Below are 19,805 nucleotides of genomic sequence, written 5' to 3'. Positions count from 1 at the left end.
TAATAAATTTCTTTTTTAACATATCAATAGCAAAATACAGTTTGAACAAAAAAAATGAAAAAAGGAATTTTCTTTTATTCTCTATAGAGTTTCATTGGCAGCTTTATTGACATTTTATTTCTTCAAAAAGGAGCCTGAAACGAAACCTAACCAAAAAGTATTAGGGCTGGATCACTCCCGAGCCAGTAGGCACATATGCAGCCGAGAACGTGGAGGTAGGAAAGGAACTCCTTTCGCACTAGTCTTTCAGAAATTCTTGGCATGTGGGTGCTCGGTCTGCAAATGGGACTCACCAACATCAAAGCCAGTCTAAGAGACGCGCCTTCCCTGCCTCAGGTGTCCCCATATGATGCCATCTGCTTCCATCTGCTTTTGCATAGACATGACAGGACTCCGTGTTCTCGGTGGAGTGAGGACACATCCTCTCCATCCCTGTTTTGAACATCCTCCATTCCCAAACATGGCTTCAGTAATGTAGGAGATTTTCTCTTTCTCTCTCTCTCTCTCTCTCTCACACATACATACACACATAGCCTATGTGGCCCAGGGAATTCAGAAAAAATGAAGGCAGTGACATGTCATTGTTAAGGAATATAGCTGCGCTGAGCTTACTAACAGCTGTTGATTTGTGATACTGTGGAACAACTTTGGAAATGTGCCATTTGCAGCCGTTAGTGGACTAGAGGCCATTTTAGGTCAGCAGAGTAGATCATTGTGAGGAGTTAACATTAATGAGCTCTCCTGTTAGCCTGTAATGGGCCTAGGGATTACAAGGGAGGAACAAGGTAGTAAACACAAAAACCTTAGTGTTTTCTCATTTTTCTACTGTGGATTTAAGTTTTGAGCCATCCAGGGCATTCTTGGGGTTTTTTTGTTGTTGTTGTTGTTTTTGAAACAGAACTGTTTTAAGGAAATAGATTTTTAAAATTGAATTCTTTACATATCATTTTACTCTAAAATAATTTAAAATAAACATTCAAAGATGCAACGTGTCTGAATTTCTTCCTTCAGTTGCACTTCACTGCAAAAAATCTTCATCTTTCATAACGTGTTAAAACCTAAAATGCTGAGGTTAAAATACAGCCTTCCCCTAGAACTTCGTGAAAATGTCAAGAATCTGTTGCTTTGCCTTCCTAGTGTATATTTAATAAGAAATTGTAGAATTTACTTGGTCCTCTCATTTAGCTCTCATAAAAATTCCTGCCAGGTGAACGAGACAGCTATTATTATCCCAAGTGTCTGGAAACTCAGCCTGGAGACTTATCAGCTTGTCCAAGTTCATAGTGAAGGTAACAGCCTATGCATTGTGGCCAAGGTTTTTGTACGTCTTTGTACCAACCAAGGAGGCACTCCAATAGGCAGACGGAATAAGCAGAATCATTTTGTATTTACAGATCTGTAGAACATTGTTTTAAATCACTGTTAAATTGGCAACGTTAAAACCCACGTGTGCTTGTTACCATAGAAGTGGTCAGTTTCAAGACACTGCGGTCCGTGCTGAGGCAAGTTGGAGGCAGAGCCATAAAGAATTCATTTAGACTGTAAACTTTCAGTGACCCACCCAACCTTCTGCCTTGTTTATGTTTCCCCTTCCAAGTAAATATTTTTAGTACAAGAGAACATTTCTTCCTGTTTTCCTTTCCCTCGGTAAAAATGCCCCAATTTCCACGAATGGGCAGCACTGGTCCAGGACCCGTGGCTCCCATCTTCGTGTACCTTCAGCAACAGTTCTTGGCCTGGGTTCACCGGGACAGGGTGGAGGGTACTCACATGCACAGCTTTCTCTCCGGCTCAGAAAAGCCTAAGGGGGTATCAGGAAGGGATGCCATTTTGGGGGCATCCTTCAGGCTTCTCCAACGTTGAGAAACAGGTAAACCATTCATAAACCTTGGTGTTTTGTTATCAATAACATGAGTGTTAGTATTACCACAAGTGCTGGGCATTTGGTAACAAGTCCTGCCTGCATCATCCCATTTGATTCTCACGACAACCTCGGAGGGGAGGCCCTGTTATCACACCATTTTACACATATGGAAATAGCGTACGTGGCTGTAGAGCCCATGAGCACCAGGCTGTTGAACCCAAATTCAAACTCAAGTCTGTGGACTACAGTGATTGTTTTTACCCACTGTGCCTTCAGCTCCTGAGCCAGTGGGGCAGTTCTATGGGTGTTCCCACACCTGTTCTCTTGGTCTTCTCGGGAGCCCTGGGTCATGGGGCTGATGCCACCCAAGGTACGCGGCCATGGGCAGCAGGGGTAGAGAGTAGAGTAGAAGACCCCCTCAGAGGCAAAGCCAGTATGGGCCCACAGCTCCAGGATGACTTTTAAGCAGCTATGATTCCACAGGGGTGTCTGTGGCTACATATGGCTCAGCCTGAACGGACACTAAAATTACTCAGTGACTTTACTGAGCATGTGCTATATTCCAGGAACCGTGCCATTGGTTATACATATTTCATCATGTTTCTGTAGCATCGGAACATCTCCCCATCATGGATCCCTTATTGCCCCAGCCACCCTCTCCCCCTCAGAAATCAAGGGATTGAGGTCTTGGTGAGAGTTTTTTGACCATCCTTTGACTAGATAGGCACCCCGGCTACTCCAGATCCTCCCCCCTTCACAGCTGACTTTTTTTCCCCCTTCCAAGGATCTCCCTTTCCCCAGGCTTGGGGCACTGCACACTGAAGTGATATGTTTCAGGGCCTTCAAGACAGTAGGACTCCCATTGGCCTCCGGCAGTGACTCATGTCCCAGACCCTGTAGTACATGAACACAGGTGGAACCCAAGCACTGACCCTGGAAAATCCAAATAAAAGGGGAGGGAGAGGGATCAGCAGAGCTGGATGGCTCCTGTGCTCTTGTCGTGGCAAAGACGTGCTCCAAGGGCTGGATCCTTGGTTGCATTTAAAATGTGTAGCCTTCAGTTGCTGTCTTAAGACACACAGTGTATGTTTAATTCTATCACCAAAGGCCTCTGGCTGACTTATTAATGAATTTTAAAATGAAGGTGGTTTAAAAAAAAGAGAGATTTAGGAAAGAGAAAAAAATGTGGTTGGCCTTTGTAAAACAAATATTTGATGAATATTTTTAATCTCTGCCCGGGTGGTTCTAGCCACAGGGTGTTCACCTCCGGAGCCTCCCAGAGAGGCCACCATGCAACTGGCATAGATCACTGGCTCCAAAGAAAGAAGATTCTTTCTTCTCCTGCCTCTTGGAATGGCAGAAAATAATTACAGAATTGTGGTAAGAGAGGGACCCTGTTCCTCTTTGTTGGCTTGTGAGCTTTCTGTTTTGTTTGGGTTGGCCTTTATCTGAAACAGAAGTCACTGTCAACACGTACAGAGAGAAGGTGCGGATCCATGACGTTTACGTAAGGCCTGCTCTGCGTAGGGACTGGGGCAGTTGCGTGAGCTCTCAAACCGAATCCCACCACAGACCTGTGAGGGAGGCGTTCTTGGCCCCATTTCACCGGGGCTCCCAGTGCCGAGGGTGAACGGGCTCCCCAGGGGAGCCCCATAGCTGACGCCTCCGGCCAGCGCGAAGCCTGGCTTACAGGACGGCCTCTGTCCCCACACAGCCAACTCTCCACCCGGGAGAAAAGAAAATAACCTTAGGATTAGCCGGCGGGGCTGTAGATCGTCTCTCAGGAGGGAGAGGGGAGTTTGTTAAAAACCCGAGCACTGTAAAACAGTTGCGACTAGCGCCTGTGGAGTGGTGATTACAGGTCAGGACCGAGCTAAACACTTTTGTTAACCATTTAAACCTGACCGTAGTGCCATGAGGGAGGTTGGGGCATGATAACCCTTATGGCACAGAGGAGAAAACTGAGGCACAGAGAGGCTAAATAAGCTGCTGGCGGCTCCTAGTCTCGGTGCCCGTTCTGCTCGTGGAAGCCGCATTTATAAAGAGTGTATTGGGGGTGGGTGTAGAAGAAGCATGCAACTAGTGTTAGCCCTTAAGGTTTTCAAAATTAAGACTCTTGAAACCCTTAAAGTTAGATTAAAAGTGCCAAACTGGCTGCTAACACAGGAAGGTCATGGCTCCAGAGACCTAAAATGGAAAGGTGAGATTTTATGAAGGATTTGGGTTTTTGATTGACAAGCTGACTTATATGGAGCATTTAGCTAGAATCCATTGACTTATGCATTTAATACATTTCTTTGTTCAAAGTAAAGCAGCATGAAATTAGACACGACTGGTCAATGATTTCCATATTAGAAAGTGTGAATGCCCAGTCTTTGTCTTTTCTCACCCCACGATCTCCTCCTTGCACTTCTCTTTCTGCTCTGCCTGGTGTTTCCTCAAGGAGGAGGAGGGTACGGGAAACCTTTACAGAGATAAACTTATGTATGAACTTTTAAAATCCTTGGCAGACTTGTTCTGTCTTAGTGGCTCCTGTGGCTCTCGGTCACCCATCAGAATGAGGGTGTGGGGAGGAGTCCTCAGAAGGCAGGAGTGCAGCTGTCTTGCTTCATTGCTCAGCTCCTGACCTTGGATCTGTGCGTCCGCCTTAGGACGCAGGCCCCACGAAGACAGGACACCCCTTTTTCTCTAAGTGGGTCTTTGGGGTGGAGTTGGCCCTGTTAGCTATTTCAGAATGTTCTCCCCAAAGCTGCTAGGATTCCTGGTGTCTCCCCTCGCCGCCCCCATGCCCCTTTGACTCAGGAGAGAGCCTGTCACATGCCCACCGTCCTCCGTCCACTGACTGAGGGCTCCGTACCTGGCTAATTACATGACCTAGGAATTAGCCCCATCCAGTTTCATTATTACCCCTAGAATTCCTTCCCATGCCTTTTCTAAGGGGAGTATGGCATGACAAAGCAGGGCAGTCATGATTTATTATTGCCTAAGTAGACAGCGGGCTAAATTAAAGGACCAGTCAGACACATGCTTATTCTAGAAAAGACTGGAGGAAGAAGGAACGACCCCTTTCTCAGTGCTCTTCTGCTGGGTGCACCAGGCTGCCAGCCCCCAACTTCCTCTCCAAGGGAAATGCCAGCTACAAGGTGGGCCTCCCGCACCTGCCTAAATCCACCATCACTGAATGAAAGGGGAGTAAACTTGAACCTGAAATCCAGTGGGTGAATGTCTCCTCCAGACTCATTCTAGCTTTTTTCTGAAAGCAAATGTAGCCTCTTTTTTGTAAGTAACACTATTCCCAGACTTAAACAAATGCTGTAATGGTGAAATTTCAGAGCCTTCATCGCTAGTGCCTATTTCCACAGTGCCTTCTATAAATTGGGATGCAATTTTTAAGAACTGAAATACAGCCGTGAAAGAGCCAAACAGTAAAAAGGGGGGGGGGGAAAATAACAGTCCAGAAGCAGATTTTGATGTATTTGAAAATTGATATGTATGCTGTTTGCCCAATTTAGATGACACTAGCAAATTAGAGTCCTGAATCGGCTTCAGTCCATTTCTCTATGACTGTGAGTGCTACTGCCCGTGTAGATGTATTGACCTTACTTTCAAAAGGAAACAGTCTCCCGAGAGTAGGGCATGGCAGGGAAGCAGGAGTATTGCTAGTAATTCTCCCCAAATTCTTCCAGAAACCAGGCTTTTATTGCAGGTTTGTAATGAAGATGTAACACGTTTACTTCTTAAACCGTGACTTCCATTTTGTGGTACAACCAAGGGCAGTGAGTCTGGTCAGAGATTCTGGCCTAGGTGAGACCGGGTTAATGAATAACTGTTTGCCTCCAGCATTAGCAAGGGTATCTTCATTAAGGTGGTAATGTGTCGAGAGCACTGGACAGGTTGCCATGGTATTTGTGGATTTCAGAGTGGACTCTGGCTTTCCCTGAAATTGAAAATGTTCAGCCCTCAGTAAAAGGTTCCTTGCACAGCAGAGGGAACATTAAATAGTGAAATGGCTAGGGCTCAGGAACTCAGTTGTGAAGGCTGATGAGTGCGTGGGTGTTTTAAAATACGTCTTGACTCGGAGAGGTTTTCTAAAAAAGTTGTTTAATCTCTAGACCTACCCGTCCGTCCATCCAGAGGGACTGTTCTCTGGCCCAGGGAGACACTGCTGCTTTCAGGAAACTCTGACCCCACACAGGACCAGCCAGCCCACAGGGATTTGGTTTTATTCATTCATCTTTGAAGCCATAGAGCCTGGCACACAGCAGATGTTCAAGAAATGCTTGCTAAATGAATTCATAAATCCTGCCTACCCCTTAGGCCAAATTGGCCTAAGAGTCGAGACATTTTAAATTGTGATTCTATCTGACCCACTTCCAGCAGGATCTGAAGACAGCAGATTGTCCTCAGACACTGGCAGTGGGTCCAGACATCCCTGGGCCAGCAGGATTCAAGGCCCAAATCTGCAGAAATTCTGGATAATTGCGGGGCAGATATTTCTAAGATTTTATATTTAACTATAAAAAGACATACAATGATAGTATATACTAGTTCTAGGTAAGCCAGTTTCATTGTAAAAATACAAATTTTTCAAGACCCTGAGGGAAAACGCTTGAAAACATAAGGCCTTTATTTTCTGTCTTCATGCCTTCTACACTTATGCCTCTTGGAGATAATAATTAGCAGAGTACAAAATCGTCCTGGTTCTGACCAGAGAAGGATCCAGAAGCTGCCAGTTTAAGCTGTCCAGTTTACCTATGCTGCTTTTCCATTATTTTGATTAATCTGATAGAGGATTCTAAGTATTTTTTTCTTTTAAAAAATGTTTTCTCAAAGATCTGTAATCTTAAATGTCTTCTTACTAGTTTGGGAAAGGGGCTTTGAAAGCTCTTGCAAAGACAAAGGTTAAAATTGAAGGAGTTTTCAAGCTAAACCTCAGTTATTTGGAAAATCCAGGTAAAGAGGACATTGTATTTTTCAGGTGCCCAGTTAACATTAACTTCATTGCCTCGTATATAGAAGGAGGTCAGTTACCAGTGATATTAATTTCTTGTCACTAATAAAAGTTCAGGTGGCTAATGGATTCTGTTCCTTCCTCTAGGTTTATTTCCATCTACAGAGGACCCAGCCACACCTACAAAGTCCAGAGACTGACAGAATTCACATGCTACTCCTTCAGAATCCAGGCATCGAGCGAGGCTGGGGATGGGCCCTTCTCAGAAACTTATACCTTCAGCACAACCAAATGCATACCCCCCACCATCAAAGGTTTGTAGGCAGTGAATTCTGGCACATTCTTCTGTGAGAGTAAGGAAATGTTGGAACTTGGAGTAGGAGGCTTGATTCTGACCTTAAATACACTCTTCTGATATTTCTAATATCGGCAACATAGAATCATTAACAATTTTCTGAAAGAGAAGGTTGGGGGATGGGTTCCCTGCAGAAAAGCCTTTCCTCAGGTCTGTATAAGTAATTACTGCAAATAATGTCATAGCCTCATCCCCACAGGAGATGGACAAAGGAAAGGACCACACCGAGTGACAGACACACTTTGGGTTAGAAATGAGGGTGAATTCCTGGTGTTGATAGCACTTAACGACAGTTCACCATGGAGGGCTTGAGAATCTCCCTTCCCAGAGACTGTCAGGAGGAGCAGAGGTTGGTGTCCATCTTCAGATGACTCTGGTGCCCGGAGCCTGACCTGCCAGGCAACTTCATCAGCCTGTCCCCTGGCCGCAGCCCTTACTGTGGAGAGGTGCCTTTGAAAAAAGAGCAGCCGTGGCCTCTTCTCATCTCCTTGACTATTTGTCTTGAGGTTTGCCAGTGACTAGTTGACCCCGTCCCTTTGTGGGGACAGGGAGTGAGCCAAAGCCACCCTTCCCAGGCTCTCCCTCCACTGGGTCCGGTGAGCCTTTGCCCCCATGATGCACAGCCAACTTGCAGGATGGGCAGACAGCAGTAGGGCCCTCCCCCCAAGCTCTTTCACGGCTTCCTGAGCCTGTGCCCTTTTGTTCCCCAAGAGGATGATTCCAGTGAAGGTCCCTGCTGCCTTTGCGAGGGTGGGCCACACTGGTGCCTTTATCCAGCTGCTGCCCAAAATGCCCGGAGGCTGATGGACACCAGGCAGCTTATCTGAACTAGGTTTTATCTGGGTAAAAGCGAGGGTTTGCTGTATATTACTTGGGTGGCCAGGGGGATGAGCACAACCTTGAGAAAAGGTCCTTTAGATGTGTGGCCCCAGGAGCAAGACCATATGTGCTTCCGTGTGGAGGAGCTATGTCAGCTACAGCCGGGGCGGAGTCCATCGCAGAGGGTAAGAGACCTCCGGGTCAGGGTCAGGGTCTGGCTTGGATTCTGTGAAGGTTTCCTCTAGCTCCTTTCAGGGTACTTTATGGTAGCTCCCTCCCCTCAGCAGTCCAGAAGTTCGTTGGCAATTGCTTCTTCGTGTGACTACGAAACTAGGACAGATGGTGAACACATGCAAGGGCTCGCTGCGCCCCGTGGGTAGTAAATGGCCCGGTCCTTCGGTACAGCTTCGCCTGGTAACAGAAGAGATTCCTGAACACACTGGGGCTCATAGATTTGCTGTGACAAGGAAGGCTGGCCGCATTTACCAGCTGGCAAACATCAAGAGTCTTTGCGACACTCCCTTTGCCTCTCTAAGTGTGTGTTGGTGGAGATTCAGTTCATGGACAGTGGAACACTGAATTGAAAGCACTTGAATTTCATGTATATTTTCTTCAGAAGGACAGTTTCCTAACACTGCCACATGATCAGATCCTTTACCGTTTTGGTTCAGGAAATTGTTGTCTTAGCTGGAGGGCTGTTTGGTCTGATAGGGTCCCTTATTATTTCCATAAATTGCATGGAGTTTTGGCCAACTAATTGCAACTTATTTTTAAGAAAACCTGTATTTTTCTGAAGCAATATTGTACAGAATCGCAAGTAGAATCCACTGCCTCTAAAGAATTTATAGAGTAAGGGGGTTCAGAGAAGAGTTATGCATTCTAGTTACAAAGTAGAAAAATCTCAAGTATTGAATTAAGCTGTAGAGATATAGCATAAGCTGTGAGAAAAAAATATTTTAAAATTCTATAACATTTTACATGCTTTACTACAAACTAATATAATTTTCCTTTAAACCAGAATTATGAGGGCACCTAGGTGGCTCAGTCGGTTAGACGTCTGCCTTCGGCTCAGGTTGTGATGCTGGGGTCCTGGGATCGAGTCCTGCCTTGGGCCCTCTCCTCAGCAGGGAGCCTGCTTCTCCCTCTCCCTCTGCTGCTCCCCCTGCTTGTGTTTTCTCTCTCTCTCAAATGAATAAATAGAATCTTAAAAAAAAAAAAAATTTCTTAAAAAAAAACAACAGAATTATAAGTCCAGTAGGTGAAAAATGAACTAAAAAAAATACAAATAGGAGATAACTTGATTTTTAAAGGCTTTCTCTCAGTGCTAGCCATTCTCTGGGACTTAATCTCACATGTCATGTGCTTCTCAAACCTTCCTTAGACTCTCACACAGATCAGACTGTCCCTCCTATTTTGTTCATACACCCCCGTTTAATCTCCTTTACGTTATGTTTCTCTTTGTATTTGTCTCCTACCTTGCTCGCCCCTTCCCTCAATTTGATCTTAATTCCCTTGAAAGTAGGGTTTACAGTCCCTATTTTTGCATTCTCTAAAGTCTCCAGTTCAGGCATATAGAACATGCTGAGTAGTTATTGAAAACATAACAAAAGTACATGAGGTGCCTGGGTGGCTCAGTCGATTAAGCGTTTGCCTTTGGCTCAGGTCATGATCCTGAGGTCTTGGGATTGAGCCCCACGGCAGGCTCCCTGCTCAGCGGGAAGTCTGCTTCTCCCTCTTCCTCTGCCCCTCCACCTGCTCATGTGTGCACTCTCTCACTCTCTCTCTCTCTCTCTCTCAAATAAATGAAATCTTTTTTATTTTTTTTTTATTTTTTTATTTTTTAAAGATTTTATTTATTTATTTCAGAGAGAATGAGAGAGAGCACATGAGAGGGGGGAGGGGCAGAGGGAGAAGCAGACTCCCTGCTGAGCAGGGAGCCTGATGCAGGACTCACTCCTAGGACTCCAGGATCATGACTTGAGCCGAAGGTAGTCGCTCAACCAACTGAGCCACCCAGGCGCCCTAAATGAAATCTTTTTTAAAAAAATTTTTAAAAATTAAAAAAAAAGTAACAAAAATGCAATCCAGGCCAAGCAGTTATTAATAGGATAATGAGCAAAGGATTTTTTTCACCAATAGCTTACTAGTCATGGATTATCTTCTCTATGTAAAGGGTGCCCTGCAGGTTTTATAGGAGGCTGGGCAAATAAACTCCCCTCTCAGAGCGGACACAAGCACTCTCCCACTCTAATATTACCAGAATGTTGACGGTTATTGTGATAACTTTGAATTTTGAGCTTGGATATGTGGATTTGTATTTCAGCACCTCGAGTAACACAGTTGGAAGGAAATTCATGTGAAATTTTATGGGAGACGGTACCACCAATGAAAGGTGACCCTGTCAACTACATCCTGCAGGTATTGGTTGGAAGAGAATCTGAGTACAAACAGGTAAGAACTAGTATGAATGGCACGTGTGTGGCTTATCCGTCCAGTCCTTTGCCTCTCGCCATGAGCAGTTCAGTGACTGGTGAGCGGCATATTTCTTAAAATCAATCACAAAAACTGCCTATCGTGTACCTCTTGATATAAGCCCTAGTTTACATTTTGTCTGTGGAGGTATTAAATGTTCAGTTCTCAAGCATGACCTTATAAAGAGTTTTAAATTCCGTATTTGTATTTGATACTGGCCGTGATGCTTACAAATATCAAAATCCAAAGTGCCAGTGGTTTGACTACAGAGGGGAAGTAGTTCCAGCCTGACTACTGAAACCTTTTTTTTTTTTTAAGGGGCAGGGCCTGAACCCACAACTCTAAGATCAAGACCTGAGCTGAGGGGCGCCTGGGTGGCTCAGTCAGTTAAGCGTCTGACTCTTGATTTCAGCTCAGGTCGTGATCTCAGGGTCGTGGGATTGGCTCAGGACTGGGCATGGAGCCTGCTTGGGATTCTCTCTCTCCCTCTGCCCCTGCCCCTTCCCCCAAAAAAGACCTGTGCAGGGGAATCGCCAGGGAATCTGTTCAAATGCAGACCTGATTCAGTAGGTGTGGGGTGAGGGCTCCAGCTCCCAGGTCATGCTACTCCAGGAACCATAATTTGAGTCAGCAAGGCTTTACAGATCACATGATACACCCAGGCAAGAGAGAATGTAACTGGAATATAGCCCGATAAAGAATTTGGTTTTCTTATTTTCACAATACTTTTTGATCCTTAATTCTTCCAACACTACAGATTATCAGTCACTGGCTACAAAAGATTAGGATACCCCATCAGTTTCTGTTACCTTTCTGGGAACTTAGTAACTATTTTTGTGAAATCAGGATATGATACCATTACCCTAAGGAGAGGTGAAGTCCATTCCTTACCAGAACTTTTAATGGAGGCATGTGTGTATATCAAACTCAGAAACTGTCTTCTGAAACATTAGCATAATTTGTAAAGACCTCTCTATTCAGCTCTAGAGGCTTCAGATACAAACAGGTAGAAAATAATTTGATTCAGAGTTTTTGTTAAATTGCTGGCTAATGTTCCTTATTTAATAATAAAGAATACTCGCAAATGTGTAAAACAAAGAAAGTTTTGGTACATTTCATGTACTTTGTTAATACGAAAAATCAGATAAAAGAATGAATTGCTTTAACCACATTTTGCAAAAACCTATTTTTAACTATGACATCTACCAAGTATTGATTAACATCAGTGGATGATGTCATCGTCCAGTTTCCATCATTCCTCTTTAAGAGCAAAACGCTTTTGTATTGTTTCACTTTCCAGTCTCATTTTAGCAGATGTATCCCATTTCAGAGTAAATAATTTCACATGTTTGTTTCAGCTTCCCAGAAAAATAGGATTGGTTGCAGGGTCTCAGCTCAGATAGAGAGCCTAGGGTTTTTCGCACCGGATTTCGTCATCTTAACACCAGCAGCATTGTCTTGTTCCATAGCAATGTAATAATGGTGAAAAGATGAAATGTTACAGAATTTCACAGCATATCGTTTAACATTTAAGAACGATTCATGTCCCAACAGTACATTCACTGCATGTTCATCATTGTTATTTTAAAAACGTTATATTCCACATACCATACTTTTTCACCTGCTCTTAGAAAAATGTTCTGCTTCTTAAAAGGTAGTGATTGCTGTTTGACATTGAAAAAGCAGCATTATTTGATCAATATCTATACATTGCAAGCATTGCTAAAACACAGGTAAATTCATTCAGTAGTTTAGATTTTATCAGCAGGTTGGCTGTTTTTAATCAGCTATTTGTTTGCGACCCCCACTAGTTCAGTCGGAAGAGCACATAACTCTTGTTCTTGGGTTTGTGAATTCAAGCCCCATGTTGGGTGTAGAGATTACTTAATATCTTTAGATTTCTTTAATGTTTTATTTGTTTAATGTTATATATTTAGACTCATGGACATATAACTTCTAATATGGTACCTAATCACACGTGTATACCTCAGAATTTCTTATTGTAATTACAACTGAGTTTCTTTTTGGAAATACATGAAAACATAACACGCAGGGCAGGCTCAGTAGATGGGGATTAGCATTCTTCACATAACCATGTGTTTACTACATTTACCAAGAAATGATTAAGGTGGGCAGTAGTACATAAAAAGCCACATTTGAGTCAGGAATAATTTGTACTGAGTTTTTTTGCTTCTCCCTATTCAATAAGCATTAACTTAAACATGATGTTTTGAGTTCTTCATTCCCTTGTTCTGGACATGAAATAGGGAATGAAACCTATTTATATTATGGCTGCAAGAGATGGTTAAAATAATTATGGTCCATAGATAACAGGCTTTGAATACGTAGAAGCAAAGCAGAAGAAAATGGGAGGTAATTATTGCTGAGCATATACCCGGCAGAGCTGCGGGCTCTTAGGGAGCACTGTGTGTACCTCCGTCCCAGCACTGATCAGACAGGATCCACTGGCATATGGGCTTGTGTTCCTCATTTTTATTTTCTCAGCCCTGGCACGTAGTTAGGCGCTCAGTAAATGTTTCTTGCATGCATGAAAGAGGCAGTTTCAAAGGAACAGAGTTAATTATACCTGTGGTGGTGATAAGAGTAAGCTTCAGGGTGGGGTGGATTTGGAAGCGTTTGTAACTCAGGTGAAAAAAAATCACCTATGATAGGAAGGGTCTTTCTGCTTCCCAGACTTAGGTTTATAGGCAAATGTGGCAGGCACCAGAGCATTCTCTGATGTTTTGCTTGAAACATGCACTTTAACTTTGCCAAAGCAAAATAATAGATCAACATGGGGGTATTTAAAAGCCATCATTCTACGGATTCTTAATTTTCTTCGGATTTTAGCTTCCTTTAAGTATCCAATAAAGGCTATCAGAAAAATGCTCATACATGAGACAAATATATCTTCAGTTTCATGGAGCCCAGGTATAGGACCCTGGTTTATTGAGAAACTGTTAGGTACTCTGTACCATGAGGGATACCCAGCATATACCAGAAGAGCATGGCCATTGCCCATTGGGGTGAAAATAGCAGACTGTCAAGAAACAGTTCAGTAACAGTACCTTACCTGCCCTCCTCAGCTCGGACCATAAGGCCTGCCCTGTGCTGCACCCTCTACAAAGGAGGCTTGCAGGTTGGTGGGTTCCCTCTTGAGCTGGAGGGTATCCCACAGTCATGTGATATTAGAAGAATTAATTCACCTCACTGAGCCTCGGCTGCTTTGTTGTACCAGGAGGGATACTCATCCCCTAGCTCAGAGTCACTGTGAGCTTTCCGCCCCTTTAGCAGTGAGAATGGGCTATGTAAATGACAATGCTGTGCAGTTATGTCCCCCTTTGCAGTTCTCAAGAGGGGCAACGTTAATCAAGAGACGCAGGCATTGGCCCAGAGGCAGGCCCCCCGCGGTCCTCCCCAAAAGACTCGTTGGGGTAAAGGATTCCAACTCCACAGCATGTTGTTCTGAATTAAGGGTCACAGATTCTTCATTTTAGTTATCTGAGTATTACTTTAAATCCTCCTCTTTGGAATAAACATGTCACAATTACTTTAAAATATATCGTACATCAAATCAAGAACAGAAATAGTCTTTATAAAAATAATATTGCTTATCTACATCTTGCGATATTATGATTGGTTACTTCAATAAAGACAATCTTAAGTGGAGCCATGCCTTTTAAATTGGGTTGAGGCAGGAGGAAAAACCCATAATGGTGCCCCTGTCAAAATGAATGAAAATAAAGGGACACAGGGCACGCGGCCTGCCATCCCGAGGTGGAGAGCTGCACGGTCCCCTGGAAAGTCACTTCAGTGGAGGCTCAGCTGTGTGCAGACAGGATGAGCCTATAGTTTGGTGACCTCCTTGGCTGTGACTGTTTCCACCAAAACAGATCCGGTAGGTCAAACCTCAGGGACCAGAATCCAGAGGAAAGGGGGTGGTATTGGGATTGTTTTAATCTTTCCTTAGCTAAGAATTAATCCAAAAGGCTTTAAAGCATTGTTGACCATTTCTAAAATGTATTAGAAATGCTGTATTTTCTATCAATACACTGAAAACAACTTACTGTTAATGATTCTATTTCTTTACAATGGTGGCTGCACCCCTGTACTAAAAACTCTCTTCTGTTGCCTCTGTGGTTTGGGTGTATGTTCTCATACTTAATGTTCATGTTTACTTGTTTCTGGTAATCATCCTGTCTTTTCAAGTACTGTGGTGTAAGAATATCTCCTCTTGAGTCGTTGAGGGTTCTGATTAGAGAACGTCACTGAGCATCTGCTTAATTCAGGCTCTCCATGGTGCTGGTTGCTATGGCATTAATGGAACACAGTCCCACACTCAATATGTGTATCGTGTTTTGTTTTTTTAAGATTTTTGTGTTGGTAATGCTTGTACGAGGGGGGAGCTGTTCCAATTAAAACAAGAATGGCTAAAAGAAAAACGTTTACAAATTGAAGCCTACGTTTTAATTGGACTTGTCATTAAGGAGGTTCCCTTCAGTTAGGTACTCATTTTTCCTTCATTAAGCTTTTTGCCAAATGGTACGAGAAAAGTAGCATTCCTTTGCTCTCTAAATACATTTTCAGAGATCTTCATTCCAGGGAATTTAGAGTTGAGCAGAGCCATCAAAATGAAAATACGAAGTCTCTCTGCAAGATGCCATGAATTGGGTTCCTAAGAAATTAAATATACTTCTGGGCCAGCTTTCTTCAAAAGCTCTAGCTGTGCAAATTCCAGAAACCATAGAATTCATCTAAACAGATATAAGTGAACATTTATATCCACTTGCCAAAAGTCTCAGAAACATCTGTGGGGATAGGTTATTAACTGGTTTTCTGCCATGAGGTCATTGTTTGATGGCAGAAAGTAAGAGGCCATACCACAGAAATGCTGGCCAAGCCTTTGCTCGGCACAAACGGAGGGGGGGCACTGCTTTCCATACCACAGAAGGGGAAGGCAGCGTTTTCCTCCTGAGACAGCAAGAACCAAGGTGGGGTGTTTAACGGAAACACCAGAAAGATAGTGGAGCTGTCTGGGAAGACAAAAATCAGGCCAAGAGAACTGGCCTCATGTCAGACTGTTCATTAGACTAGGACTAAAGCAGAGGACAGGTGGTGGCGTCACGACCTACCAAAGGGGATGGGAGAGGCAGGGCTGGGGCGGTTCCAATGGTGAGCATGGGTGTTTAAGAGTGGGATCTCATCGGGGGTCTACTCCTGCCCTTATTTGTTATGAGTCCTTAAGAAATTAACAGCCTCTGTGATCCTCAGTGTCTTTATCTCTAATCAGGAGGATTAAATTTGATGAAGTTGGCTTCCCTTCAGCATGTTGCTCTCACAAAGCACTCTTTACATCCAGTTTCTCATTTAACCCTCAGACCCCGTTAGTGTTAGTTTAGGTACTGTTAACGAACCCCAGGATAAAGAGGAGAAAAGCTAAGACTCAAAGCTGCTAGTTGCCTAAGTTCACAAACCTAGAAAATAACGGAGCAAGGACTTAGACCTGGGATCCTGATTCCAGTTCCCATGCTTGACAAGGATCTGCCCAGTGCCTCCCAGTCAGACCAGGCCCAGTTCTCCCAGGGTTGCACAGAGGAGAAGAGCTCCAACAGCTACAGTCTTTCGACCTTTAATAAGTGCAAACAAATACTTCAAGAAGTGTGACCTCTGTAAGAATCGATAAAAGAGGTATAGCAGGAAATCTTGCAGCTAAGGCTTAGATGGCAGCTTCTCTCCAACTCAGTAAACATACAAGTGCTAACTTATCACCATAGAATCAGAATGGACTGTTTACAGGGACGTTGCAGGAAAGAAACCACAGCTCAGATGGCAAGTGTGGAGGGACCTTCTTTATCAAACTGGTATACTGGTCCCATGGGTTGCAAATCATTCCCTTCAGGAATGGTCCTGACGGTTTCCAAGAAAAGACGTTTCTCAGAAAATAGCACCTTGAGCATTTAAAATTAAGAAATTAAATCTAGATTAAGAAAGCAAAGAACTTTCACAGTTAAAAGATCTCTTTAAAGAAAAAAAAATGTACACCACTGTTTTCTTGAGACCACTCACATGTTGGGAAATAATTCATAAAGAGTTCCATCATGGTTATAGGTGGAACTCTCGAATAGTTGGTGGTGTGTGGGTTGGGGCAATCACCGTGACTGACAGCAAGCTCGTCTTAAACCATCCATTTAACTAACTCATCATTGGAACAATAAGAAAGGAGTGGTCTGGGTCTTCTTACAGCTCTTTCGTACTTGGTTGCTCCAGCCCAGTTCTATGACTCCAGTTGCTAATGCTGTTGCTACAGTCTTTAAAGAAATAGGGTGACGCACCAGGAGGAGCATGCTTAAAAATCTTACAGAGGAATAGCAAAAGCAATGAGGAATCTGAATCAGCATAAGTAACAGGCAGAATTGGTTTTCTGGCACTCAGGCACTAAACAAAAGTATAATAAATATGACAAAGTCTCCTTGTGAAGTTTGAAAATGAGGGAGGAAACATCTTAAGGCTAAATATCAAGTGACCATTGGAAGTTGGGTCCCTTCTGTGAACCGAGATCTTTGCTTGCCCAACACTAAAGGCGTGGCCAGTGCCTCTGTGTTCACTGGTGGCATGTCCATTTGGGGATAGAAGTTTGCACACCAGGCTTTAAAAACACTCAACATTTGCAGATTCCCACTAACTCTCTAGCTGGCAAGTGTTTCAGACAAAGTGGAGATCATTGGAAATACTTTATTTTCTAGGGGATTTGTATTAATGGGCAAAATTAACAGCTTTACTAAGGTAGCCTATAGCCAGGTTGAAAATGCTTATGCCTATGACTTTTAATCGCTGTGTTTTAGTAATATATTTGGAGTTGTTTTAAAATTCTAAATAGTGACTGTGTACCAGGCCTGTTTTAAGCACTTTATAGATACTAACTCAGTGCCACTCCTACAGGGAAGATTCAGTTAATTTTACTTTCTTGTTTAACTACTCACCAGCCAAATCTCTTAAAATTTCATTAGGTGTTTATTACTTAAGTCAGCTGCAATTCCAGTCACTGGATTTTGTATTCTGTTTGTTCAGGGTTTCTGCCAAATTTTTGTTATTCTGGTGATTATGGAGTAAACACCGGGGGCCTGGTGGACCTGGCTTATCAGATTACTATGTTAGAAACCACAGTGTTGTTACAGATTAATTGACCAGGACTTTCTTGTTTGTCCTTGAAGGTATACAAGGGAGAAGAAGCAACATTCCAAATCTCAGGCCTCCAGACCAACACAGACTACCGGTTCCGCGTGTGCGTGTGCCGCCGCTGTTTAGACACCTCTCAGGAGCTAAGCGGAGCGTTCAGCCCCTCTGCGGCTTTTGTATTACAACGAAGTGAGGTCATGCTTACAGGGGACACGGGGAGCTCAGACGATCCCAAAATGAAGAGCATGATGCCTACTGATGAACAGTTTGCAGCCCTCATTGTGGTTGGCTTTGCAACTTTGTCCATTTTATTTGCCTTTATATTACAGTACTTCTTAATGAAGTAAACAAACCCAACAAAACTAGAGGTATGAATTTAATGCTACACATTTTAATACACACATTTATTCAGATACTCCCCTTTTTAAGCCCTTCTGTTCTTTGATTTATATACTTCTCTTGTTTTACAGATTTAGCTAGAAAAAAAAAAATCAGTGTTTTGGTGCACCTTTTTGAAATGCAAAACTAGGAAGAGATTAAACTGGATTTTAAAAAAAAAAAAAAAAAGAAGAAGAAGAAAAGCAAACCAGATACCAAAAGCTAGCTTTATGTTTTCTTTTAAATTTTCAGATTTGCCTTTATTCTGTTTTCATTGATGTCTTTTGCAAGCCTTTGATTTTTTTTTTCTTCCATGTTACGGTTTAGTAATTTATATTCACCAGTCACTTCTTTTGTCTTGATCATCTGTCTCTGTGAACATGAATCACAGTGTGTGTCCTTACAGGTCTAGGATTTCAGTGTTGTCAGAGTATATTACCACACAACCACAACCGCAACAACAACGTACAGAAGATGTGTTCACTCAGATAAGGCTGCCCTAAACGACCATCACTCAGTTATTTAACTGTTTAGCTCATTTAAATCAAAAATGTGTACTTTAAAATGTTTTAATAATCTGTATTTCTTACGATTTTTAACACTATGAGCTGCCTGTCTAAGAAATCAAGTAACCAAAATGCACCTATAAATTATGGAACATTGTCGATTTTACCCCAGCGATTCATAGCAGTAACTTTAAGAGGGCATTGTGCAATAGTTGTTTCCTTGTTCAGCTATTTTAAAAGCTGCTTTAACTTGTTTGTTTGTCTTTGTGTATAACTACTTCTAATCTAATCACTAGAGTTATTATATTCTGTTATGTTTGACCAGAGTTATATGACGAGAACTGGTGACAGTTTAGTGCCTCTGCCCATTGTCCGTGATTTACACTAATTGTGAGCAGTCTTCTTACATGTCAGCTCATTGTTTTTGAAAGATTTGCTGTTAGGCTGTTCTTTGAGGTATCAATGAAGTGATTTGAGTTTCAGTACCTTAATTCAGTGCACATCATCTTAATCCAACAGCGGATAAAAACTGATAAAACCCAAAAGAGAGTTACCTAATTTGTAGTTCCTATTTTTGTGGGGTTGACCTGGCCATGTGTGGAGAGGGAATGATATTTGGTGGTAAGCACAGGGTGTTTTGGGGGTGAAGGAGCCTAGATTCCCTCCCTGGATCTGTCACTAACTTGCTGCGTGACCTGAACATGTCACTTTACCTCTCTGTGCCTCAGTTTCCCATGCATTAAAAATAAAATGAAATAAAATAAAATGGGGATTCAAATGTTTGTAAGTGCTTTGAGATCCTTGATCAACAGGTGCTATTGGAGTGCAAAGTGTTACTCTTGCATGTTTATTCTGAGTCATGAGATAATCAATTTTAACCCAAAGTCATTGGATTATTTATATGAAGTCCATAATGTTCGCGTACCTCAGGGACATTTAAGAGTTGGAGGTGCAAATATATTCCAAAAGGGTGCAACAGACACAGTGTATCCCCCTGCTTCTGTTTTTGTATATTTTTGCTACTTGGTTTTTCTTGATCATAGCGATTTTGTGCTTGGTCTATGTTGTCTTAAGATGCAGTATCCTGTACTAGCTTATAATATTCCCATACCAAAGTCATGGGGAAACCAACATTATTTTGTTTTTGGTTTATTTATACTATATTCTGCATACAGTACTTTAAATGCCAATTACAGTGCAATCTTTATTTATTGTAAAATTTTTTAAATGTACTTATGTACTAATTTTCCCTTGTAGCATGTTATTTTTTGTGTGTGTTTTATA

At 42.7% G+C, this 19,805-nt stretch overlaps 1 protein-coding gene across 3 annotated transcripts in view; it reads left to right on the top strand.

The window, feature by feature from the left end:
• FNDC3B (fibronectin type III domain containing 3B) overlaps positions 1-19,304 on the top strand; it is a 339,261-nt gene extending 319,957 nt beyond the window's left edge. For 2 of the 3 annotated variants that reach the window (XM_045869995.3, XM_045870000.3), the window contains exons 24-26: positions 6,963-7,129; positions 10,313-10,440; positions 17,673-19,304. In XM_045869995.3, the coding sequence (XP_045725951.1) occupies positions 6,963-7,129; positions 10,313-10,440; positions 17,673-17,984 (607 nt within the window). In that variant the 3' untranslated portion in view covers positions 17,985-19,304. The remainder of the gene's footprint in view (positions 1-6,962; positions 7,130-10,312; positions 10,441-17,672) is intronic. The other variant, XM_064585312.1, reaches the window with a different exon arrangement.
• The last annotated feature ends 501 nt before the right edge of the window (positions 19,305-19,805 follow it).

Source organism: Mirounga angustirostris, unplaced genomic scaffold, assembly GCF_029215605.1.
Source record: "Mirounga angustirostris isolate CCGP_5_RB_7025 unplaced genomic scaffold, mMirAng1.0.hap1 SCAF_1, whole genome shotgun sequence".
In the NCBI taxonomy this organism is placed as follows: Eukaryota; Metazoa; Chordata; class Mammalia; order Carnivora; family Phocidae; genus Mirounga; species Mirounga angustirostris.
Note: the sequence above shows the minus strand (reverse complement) of the source record. Positions and strands in the feature narration are given on the sequence as shown.